General features: G+C 39.6%; 2 protein-coding genes across 2 annotated transcripts; one reads left to right on the top strand and one right to left on the bottom strand.

The window, feature by feature from the left end:
- Positions 1-413: 413 nt before the first annotated feature.
- LOC109467401 (protein AMN1 homolog) lies at positions 414-3,667 on the bottom strand. Its single transcript, XM_019765343.1, has 7 exons — positions 3,616-3,667; positions 2,531-2,663; positions 2,192-2,336; positions 1,799-2,016; positions 1,176-1,232; positions 787-898; positions 414-545 (listed from the first exon to the last, which is right to left on the bottom strand). Exons 1-7 carry the CDS (start codon positions 3,663-3,665, stop codon positions 469-471), a joined length of 792 nt encoding a protein of 263 aa, XP_019620902.1. The 5' UTR covers positions 3,666-3,667; the 3' UTR covers positions 414-468.
- A 265-nt stretch (positions 3,668-3,932) lies between these two features.
- Positions 3,933-9,856, top strand: LOC109467267. The gene is made up of 3 exons (XM_019765212.1): positions 3,933-4,020; positions 6,424-9,068; positions 9,476-9,856. Exons 2-3 carry the CDS (start codon positions 6,432-6,434, stop codon positions 9,854-9,856), a joined length of 3,018 nt encoding a protein of 1,005 aa, XP_019620771.1. The 5' UTR covers positions 3,933-4,020; positions 6,424-6,431.
- The last annotated feature ends 559 nt before the right edge of the window (positions 9,857-10,415 follow it).

Below are 10,415 nucleotides of genomic sequence, written 5' to 3'. Positions count from 1 at the left end.
AAGAATTTCCAGTGTTACACAAACTCCTGAAATCTTCTATCATAATATGATATTCATGTATTACTTAAGAATTACTGTTTGTATGTGGTACAAAAATAAAAGTGTCAACCTCAAAAAATATAAAGTCTTACACATCATTTGAGAATGTAGAATAATGCTGAAAGAAAAGCAGCTTTTAGCCTTAATAAACATCATTGAATATATACACTCTACAATTTCAAAGCTGAATACTATTTGGCATCCCTTTTCAAACTGGTTGAAAACTCCTACTAGTATTTTTTCTCCTGACTAGTAGTCTATTTTCTGTAAGTTTTACCATTGTTCAAACAAAACAAAATTCATATTCTCAAAAAATGTTGCATACAGACATGATAATTTCCTTGACTTTATAAGCCTGGAAAACATATACTTAAACCTTTAAATTTGATTATCTGTTGGAAGTCGTTCCATGCCACTCGCCAGCATGATTCAGTAGATGGTCCAGGTCACCTGTTTCATCTTGGAGTTGGGTCCACTCAACTCCTCCAGAGCAACTCTGGAACGGTCTGAGGAGTAAAGGTTGGAAAATGGGTTGGTGGAAAAAACAGTCCAGTCCAATTGGTGAAAAACAAGTCCCGTCCGATTTGGGGGTAGACTTTTAGGACCGGACTGCTTTTTCCACCAACCCGTTGGAAAATAGCATCTATAACTCAAAGATGTACGTATTGTAGAAGACAACAATATGTCTTTTTAGCAGGCCTATAGGATGCTTATTTTCTTACACAACCATGCTTCAAAATCATTTACCTGTGATTTGGGGGCAGCTGTGAAAGATGAGGATGGAGATACGAGGACAGCTCTCCATAATAACCTCTACTGCATCATCAGTCAGCAGCTGGCAACCATCCATGTGGACTTCCTACGGTGAGAAAAAGGGAACTTACTTTTGATACATTGTAAAAGCCCTATCCATCTTGATTTATTCAATGCATGACTTCCATGTGGGAGAGTCACACATTTGCTGTTTTCTAAGAAAATTCTCAAACATGTTGGACAACCTAAAAACTAAACCTTGAAGTTAAAAGGTATCTATGTCACAGTAGTTTTACAAGAAGTTATGACAAGTATGCATCTCGAAATTTCACCGGACTTGATGCGCTAATGAAATGAAATGAAATCTTAATAACTTAACCCACCGTCAGACACTGTCTGCATTTTCCTGTAGCCAAGCTAATGACTCCATCATCAGTGACCTACAATTGTAACACAAAGAATAACAACAGTATACCAAATCACTCACCATCAAAATAATTTTACAAAGCATATCTGTTAGTGTTAAGAAAATAAAAATCAAACAAACCCAGCAGTGCAATTTATTACTCTAGTCTTACTGTATAGCTTTATGTGGCTCACAATTATTAGTAGTCTACTAATACTACTACTGCTAACTAGTACTACTACTACTCCTACTACTACTAGTGCTACTACTACTACTAGTACTACTACTCCTACTACTACTAGTGCTACTACTACTACTACTAGTACTACTACTACTAGTACTAGTACTACTCCAACTACTACTACTACTACTACAGTACTACTGCTATTACTACTACTACTAGTGCTGCTGCTACTACTACTACTACTACTACTACTACTCCAACTACTACTACTACTACTCCAACTACTACTACAGTACTATTACTACTACAGTACTGCTACTACTACTACTATTAATACTACTACTTATCTGGCCAGAAAATTGATTTTTTTTTACTGAACTGTCACGTTGGGTGCCTTTTAGCCTCCTAGCTCTTACCTTAGTGTGTCCAAAGTTGATACTTCTCAGCATCCTGGAGTTCTGTCCCAGTGCCTGGAGTGACCTGTCTGTGATTTTGGCACAGCCGCCGATGTTCAGGCACATCAGCTGGCGGCAGTTCTCCGACAGAGCCACGATCGCCTCGTCTGTAATCTCGATACACCTCCGCAGGTGAACGACCTGGAGAAGGTTACAGGACCGTACCAAGGAGAGGATCCCTGGGGGGAGTCAGAAATAAAGTCACAAATGTTAGTGAGACGTTTTTTTTTTCAAAGTAGTTATAATGTTTGTATTTTACAATGTATATAAGAGGACTCCAGGAAGAGTAGTGGTTGTATTGTCACTAATAGGAGGTTCCTTAAACAAACAAACAAACAAATAAACAATCTTCACCTGCAGTTGTGACAGTTGTTGTGTTCCCTTTCACGGCGTTCAGGTCAATCTTACGGAGGTTCCGGCACACGGACAGCTGCTCCAGACTCAGGTCACTGACCTCACTCTCACTCAGGTCCAACTCTCGCATCTTCTGATGAACCACCTGTTAAAGATTACCCATTGTTGTAGGCGTAATTCCTAGCATACTAGTATTTAGCTCGGCACCAAGAAGTCCAGGGTTCGAATCCTACTATGTTACCAATTTGAAAAAGAATGAAAATAAAAAGATAATCCCTACCGACACTAATTTTTCAAGACTGAAACAGGAAACACAACATTTTTTTCCCTAGGCCTGACCTTTCCGATGTTATCATCCTTGATGACCCCCCTCTTGCTCATGAGATGGACCAGCCTGTCCTTGATGTTCGGGGGAAGGGCGTGTACGTGGTTGGCATGGCAACTGAAGTTAGCCACCAGCGACCGTAAAGACCTGATAGTTTCAAAGCAAAATACACACAACATTAAATCTGTTTTCTAACATGCGTCCATTGTTTTTTTAAGCTGACTATTTGAATTTCTACTGATTATTGAAGTCACATCTATGTTTAACAGCTTAGTAGTAGTTATGTTTACCGAAGGAAAACACATTGTTTTTCCTCAGTTTCATCCTCTTCTTCCTCTTCTTCTCCAAACAAATAAGGTCAATGACCTGAACCAGATGTCTCTCAGCATGGTAACTGGTGTTGGTTTACATAATGTTGCAAGTGCCATGCAGAACTGAGTTCAAGAGGGGCTGCATGGTCGCCATATATATGAATGCGTTTGAGTAAGAATAAACAAAGCTTGTTAAGCTGGGCCATGTGAAGGTTAACATAAATGCATCTGCAAATGTTACTAGTACTTTTCCGGTTATTATAAAATTATGAGAGCTTGCAACCGAATTTGAACTTTTGAATGATTGATTAATTGCCGTTCAATACAAATTTACAATTGCAAAATTTTTGCTTGAAAGATAGGAAGAGAACTGTACTACAGCAAGGAACAATCAAAGGATATATTCAGAACTTTGAGTGGGCGGGAATTCATATGCATGGGTTCAAACATAAACAAACTATAAATTAAAAATGACAGGAAAGGAAAGGTCACAAAAGAGACATTAGAACTGCATGAGATACCAACCTTCAACCCAAATCAATGGAAATTTAATATACTGCACTAAAATGTTGTTTTGTGCTATTTCAAAAGTTAAACTGAGTGCGGGACGTTGTAACGTTATCTAACGTTACGCCAACGGTCGGTTTTCTAATTATGGACGCCTTTGTTTAATTACACATAAACGATTAAAAACAGTACACCGACGGCACAAACAATATCTTAGACGTATCATAACCCGAAATAATCCAGTTGTCATGAGTTATGGAGACAGAAAACGTCATATTTACCAACTAAGCAACGACGCAACGGACGAGTGATTGTTTACATGTGCCGCCATCTTGGAACTATGGAACAAATCACTACCCAAGTAGGGACATGTCAATAAAAATAACTTTATCAAACAACTCAATTCCTGACAGTTTGGATTTAAAAAATAATATAAAAGATACTCAAATACTAAATGATACCCAAATTTGGCTTATCAATTTGATTTTGTATCATATTATGCCATCAGTACCCTCTTTCTTTCCGTCTAAAGAAGTGGACCCCTTTTGTGAATGAAACAACCCAAAGTTCACCTTTGACCCTTAGATTGAATAAAAAGCTTCCTGAGAAGCAAGTATGTGATGTTTGGAGTTCCTGATATTTAGGCGTTTTTTCAACATATCTCACCGGTTTAAGCAGACATTAAGGTATGAAACAATCAGATACCCACTAAGTTATCATATATCATCAGGAATTTTTCTTTTTAGTGTTCGGAAACGTCGCGTTTCCACGTTTTTGTTTTAGAATGAGTCACAAAATTTATGTGGACTGGATTTTAGGGTAATAAGTCGATCGTATGCATGATTGGGCATAGATGACCATAGATTATACATGCACAAAGCGGGGCAGACACACTGAACAGTACGGCACCATACAGGTCAGACAGGCTGGTATTGTGATTTAAAGTAGGGACAGCTTTGCAAATGTCACCTTTCTGGGGTGAATTGTACTACGTAGCTATAGCTTTAAAAGCTCCTACTAGCTCTTTTCAGGAAGTTTGCCTACAATTTTATAGATGAGGTATATTAGGGCCTGATATGATCTAATTATAATTTTTGCAGATCTGATTTTTACAAGACAAGACATTATTACAGGATGCAGGACTAATAATTTTCGTAGGCAATTAACTGTAAAATTATATCACCATCTGCTTTTTGTCCTCATTCATTTCCTGAGTTGAAATGAGAGACAGAAGAGAGAAATCAAAATTTTCTTCGAGTTAAACCTTGTTGTTTGTCATTTAGCTATTCTGCAGATTACACCTTGTTTTTTGTTTTGACGTTCTATTGAGCTTAATCAGTAAAAGAGGCAAGTACTAGAATCACCGGGTGACCCAAAGCTAAGTTACATGATTGTGTACATAATTTTAACATGGCCTAGACCCAAGAGGGACCCAGCCTGCAATTAGTGCATACCAATGACCAATTTGCATAAATCAGAACATAATGATATAATATGTATGACCATCTGGTCCCCTGGTTTGGTTATCTTGCATACAATCTATATCTTGGTTTATATTTTACTTTTGTGTGGATTTGAAACAACAGAATCTTGTTGTCAATATACACCATATTACGGGCCCTTGTAGGCATTTAGAATTTCATTGTCAGCAGTGGATTCACACATTCAGGGAGAAAATTTATCGTCCCAGACCTCGTAAATATTTAAATTCAGTCATTGTGCTTTGGTTGAATAATTTATCGTTGACGTGAATGCTGAGTCACAATTATTGTGAATATTATTAATGCACGGAAGGATCAGAGACAAGGCAGCCTTGGTTTATTAAGTCTTTATGGGATTATTATAAAGTAGAATTTTAGTAAAGGTAGGATCAGTAAAATGGTTGAGTCTTTATATATACATTTCAGCCCATAGAAACATGTCTTAGTTCAGCAAAGTGTTTTGTCTCATAACTTCCTTTAAACATAACAGTAGTATTTAATATTTATTTACATGTATATTCTCCCTGCAGCTGCCTAACCCTATGCTGAAACCAATAGAGAATTGGTATCCAACAGCTACATTGGTGTGCTAAACCTAAAGGTTATAACAGTTTGACAACAGCACATATATACAGAGTTACGTACTTACCAACCTGCTATAGCCTATATATATTAGTATTAAGGCTGTGTGAAGTCACTAGTGTTGAAATCATTGTGGCATTTAAAGGATAGGCCTGTCATGAGATCTAAAACATGTCTAACTGCAGTCCTTGTTTGACTATATTTGTATAGATAATGTCTATCAGGTGCTTTCTATCAGCTGTCTAACCCCATAACCAATAGAGAATTGATATATAGACAAATGGCTACTCTACTTCAGTGTGCTAAAGGTTGAAATATACTAGTACATAAAAGTATCCTAATTAGTACTGAGAAATGCCATTATTTCCAGGTGGGTTTCTGCTGAAACCATTATCTAATGCAGACTGATAGCTAGCAATGAGGTAATTATAAACCGGTTGAGTGAGTTATGCTAAAAGTAGGTAATCAGATACATGTGATGATTGTATGTGTGCTGGGTAAAAGGTGAGCATTGTACATTTTGTAGGTGTGCAGACTTTTGTGGTTTGTAAAGACAATAGTCTGAATCAATCTCCATGCAGATGTTTTGGTGGCCGCAAAAGACAGTATCAAATTGGCCAGACAGTATCCATTCGCCACTGAATTGCCGATTTCATTCTCAGTCTGTCTTTTACAGCCACTGAAACATCTCCTTGGAGATTAAGTCTCAATTACTTATGCTATATACTGCTTTAACTGGTAGGACCTAAGGAGTTTTTATGTGGACAATGTAAATATTTCAGCCACATGACTAAAATTCACTTTTGAGAGTTACTTGACTTGAGAATGTGAGCGATATGATTTTTGTTTCTTACATTATGCTTTCTTGTCTGACTTGAGTTTCATATATATATTTATATAATATTTATTTCATATTGAAAATAATTTTTCATTCTCTTCCTTTGTTTTGTTTTGGCTGTATGCAAAGTTACAATGATAATCATGGTGGTGTTACAAATCTCTAATCTTTCTTATTTCTTTCTTCAGAGTCCAGAATGTCTGCAACGATAACCGGTGTATGCGGCCTGTCCTGGGAGGTCACGATGGCAGTTCTCCCCAGACTGTACCTCAAGGAGGTCCTCTTGGAACTGCAGAGGAGAAAAATCGCGGTAGGAAGGGATAAAACCCTCCAAAAACAAGAACTGACTCACCTCCTACAGGAGGTCATGGTGTGTGAGTACGAGCAGCTTCAGCAGCATTTGAAGGGGAAGATTAGCGAAGAGCCCTCTCCACAGACAAGGGCGCGAGATGTAATGACATCGGATGGACAGGGGGCTCCTTACGTACAAAACCACCATGGCAATACGTCACAGTGTTCTCCACACCAAGAAATGGTGTCACCAATAAGTTCAGAAGCACAGCAGAATGTCCAAGCACAGACTAGAGCAAAAAATACTTTGCAAGGAAACTTGATGACAGGAACCCAAGTTAGCAACACAACACAAAGTGTTGTCCAGAACTCTCAAAACCAAGCTGTAGAACCAACCTCGCATGCAACAACAGTAACACAACAGAACTTAAGAACAGAACTCGAAGCACAGTTTGCACAATCTAGAGCAAAGAATACTTTGCAAGGAATCCCCAGTCACAGAGCACAAGGTGTTGTCCAAAACTCTCCACACCAAGTTGTGAAAACAATCTCACATATGACAGCAATGCAGCAAAATCTCCAGGCACAACTTGCACAAGCTGTAGCAGAATATAAACAGAATTTGCCAAGAATGAAGCCAAGCAGCTATACGGGTCCACCACACACAAGTGCTCCAGTACATGGAAATTCTTTCACAATTGGCCAGTCTGAGAGATTACAGATGCAAGTTAGTCCACAGATTCAGCAAAGTCCTCAGGCTATGCCTCCGCAACCTACACAAGTGATTCGAAACGGGCTGGCAGAAATCGCAAAACTTCCAAACTTGCCTGCGAAACTTTTGCCAGCAGATGAAAATACATTAGGGAAATCTCCCTCCAGTTTAGTGAGCCAGACAAGTCCCCAGCTGCCGCCACAGTCACAAACAGTAGCCCAGGGAGGTCTTCTGATCCAGGACAGATCCTCCAGCTCAGGAATGCAGCGACAATCTGAGGTGGTACTTCCTCAAGGTTTGCACAAGGGCGTGGCCACAAATGGTGTCCGTAGCAACACAGCATCAAGCATGGCCCAAAGTTCTCCAAACCAACTTGTGCAAGGAGTTTCACTCAAACCAGCAGGACAACAACCAAGCACAGGAACACAACTTACACAACGTGAAGCAAACAATGCTTTGCCAGGAACAAGAATGCCAGGCAGTATTCACAAGGAGCAAGGAAACATGTTCAAAAACAGTGTTTCTAATAGTAATACACAAACACTTCAGGCATTCTCTATGCATGAAAACACATCTCCATACGTTGTGGGGCAAGGGAATCTGATGATAGAGTCTACAGAAGCTAGGAACATGAAGCCTAGTCACCAAGATGTGCAGGGAACATTGTACAATTCTGACACAACAAGAGACGTCAGCTTCCAGAGTGCTGAGACTGAAAAGGATGGATACACTGACAAAAGTTCTACACACACACCAACACAAACAACTTTGGCATCACAACAGATGCTTCTCGCACCCAACCAACAACTTGGCTCTGAGAACTTCAGCAGAACAGACTCTACAATGCAACAATCACCAGGACAAGACTTTTCCCAGTCCACTCTACATGGGAAAAGTTCAGTTCAGGACACCAGTGAGACTAAGAATACAAACAACAGCCTCCCTGCAAATGTGGTGGTAAAAGTTGAACGAGATGATGACTTTTGGCCAGTTTCTTGTACGACAAGTGCAGCTAACAACGACAACTCAGGCATTCCTGAATCCCCAAGTACTGTTGTCAAGACAGAGATAGACGACAGTGCTGAGACAGGTTCCACCCTACCTGTAGATTATTCAGTGAGGATGGAAGAAAGTACTGCGCGAACGGACAACAACATGGAGGGAGAATTTAGGGAAGACTATGCAAGTCCAGGGCATTCTCCAGTCAGCTCTTTAACACCAATACAACACACCATGCCTCAAAATTTCTTTATGACTCCCACAGATCAACATGACCCTACAGCTATATCTGTGCCCACACTACCTTTGACTGAACCCCTGTCTGTAGGGACATCTCTTTCCCAAGAGAACGGCTATGGCAGTACAGGTTTTCCCAGCCCTGATGTCACAGCGTACGTGAGTAGGGTGAGCATGGTCAGCACGAGACAGTACCAGGCGCAGAAGAGAAAAACGGTCCGAGCCCTTCTGGATGATTTGAAGCGAGCCAAGCAGCTAAAAACCGACGGATTAACAGATGAAGATGACCCCATGGGGATAGTGAGTGCCATGAGAGATAGGAGGGAAGTTAGGCGTAACGAAAGTCGGACCAACAGAGGTGCAGATGTACATGTAGGCCCTTCTGTGCAACCAGTTTTAGTCCAGCAGCAAAGAACTGGGAACATGCAGGTTCAACAGGAAGGTCTCGCACCGCAGTTTCCTATGGCAGCAGTAAGTAACTGTACATTCATTTGCACAAACGTTGGTATGAGATCAGTTTTAGTCCAGCAGCAAATAACTGGAAACATGCAGGTTCAACAGGAAGGTCTCACACCACAGTTTCCCATGGCACCAGCAAGTAACTACATTCATTTGCACAAACTTTGGTATGAGATCTTAAGTGATATATGATATACACATAGTCAACATAGTCATGTCACAAGATTGTATCTGTATTTTTCTGTATAAAAAGATGTGTTTCCATACTTACCCATTTGTGCAGCCAACAATATCTGCAAAATGGCTTGCATTTGGTAAGACTGTAATATATATAGAGAGACTAAAACTTGTTATTAAAAGTATCAAACAAGCATTAATACTAGAAACATAACATTATTCGCAGTGCTAACTTCAAAACTTTTCCCCCCAGTATTTTGCCTTTGAGTTTTAGAAATGTAGAAATCCTTTTATCTTTTAATCACCAAATCAGTACAGCAAAAAAACAACACTTTATCTAAAAAAATTTGTATTTCTTTCCACAGGTTGAAGCAAACAGGAAAGTGCCAGGCTTCAGAGCCGCGACCCTCCACAAGTGCATGTTCTGTCCGTTTGAGACCAGACTGAAGACCAACCTACAATACCACCTCAGGGACCACGCAGACATCAACGTCTACAGGTGCGGAAAGTGCAGCTTTTCCGCAGCCACCAAGCAGACGTTGGACAACCACGCGGCGACGCAGCATCACGAGGAGTTACCGTTTATGTGCGGAGTGTGCGGGTACAGAACGGGCGTGAAGGATAACCTGAGTACACACATGTGGGTGGTGCATAGGGCGGGGAAGGGTTTTCAGTGTTCCCTGTGTGACTATAGAACCAGCTACAAGTCTAGACTAGAAACCCACATGATCAACCACCATTTCTAAACTCCTGTTATGTTCACTGTGGTAGGATTGAAATTTCTATATATATATTTATAGTAGTATAGTATATGTCATTTAGTAGTTTATTGAAGTTTAACCTCAATTGGAGTTCATTATGCAAAGGAAAACATATTGGTTTTGCTCTGTTTTCTCCTCTTCTTCTACTCCAAACAAATAAGGTCAATGACCTGAACCAGACGTCTGTCACCATGGTAACTAGTGTTGGGTTACATTTCATGATGCAATTTTATAGCAGGAGGGATTTAGACTCCTGTCTGACCATATATATGAATGTGTTTGAGTAAGAATTAACAGAACAAGCCATATGCGAAGGTAAACATTATGCATTTATTTTGCAAATGTTACATTTCTAGTTCGAGTTCTTTTTATATGCTGTCTACCTATTACTAAGTCCTTAGTGACATCTATTCTTCCAGGAGAGGACACAAGTACATGAAACACATAGGATAACATCAACATGCAGCTAACATAAATTACATTACATACAATTATTAAAGTATAAGAGGATAATGTACATTTAACTATGTTAGGTTAGTTATTT

The sequence above is a fragment of the Branchiostoma belcheri genome, unplaced genomic scaffold (assembly GCF_001625305.1).
Source record: "Branchiostoma belcheri isolate BF01 breed outbred unplaced genomic scaffold, Haploidv18h27 scaffold18, whole genome shotgun sequence".
Taxonomy (NCBI): domain Eukaryota; kingdom Metazoa; phylum Chordata; class Leptocardii; order Amphioxiformes; family Branchiostomatidae; genus Branchiostoma; species Branchiostoma belcheri.
Note: the sequence above shows the minus strand (reverse complement) of the source record. Positions and strands in the feature narration are given on the sequence as shown.

Coding starts and splice junctions, on each gene's coding strand:
- LOC109467267 (XM_019765212.1), top strand. CDS start 6,432: ATGTCTGCAACGATAACCGGTGTATGCGGCCTGTCCTGGGAGGTCACG. Junction 9,069..9,475: donor CACAGTTTCCCATGGCACCA/GCAAGTAACTAC, acceptor TTCTTTCCACAG/GTTGAAGCAAACAGGAAAGT.
- LOC109467401 (XM_019765343.1), bottom strand. CDS start 3,665: ATGGCGGCACATGTAAACAATCACTCGTCCGTTGCGTCGTTGCTTAGT. Junction 1,233..1,798: donor TCAACTTTGGACACACTAAG/GTAAGAGCTAGG, acceptor TTACAATTGTAG/GTCACTGATGATGGAGTCAT. Junction 899..1,175: donor AATGCAGACAGTGTCTGACG/GTGGGTTAAGTT, acceptor TTCTCACCGTAG/GAAGTCCACATGGATGGTTG.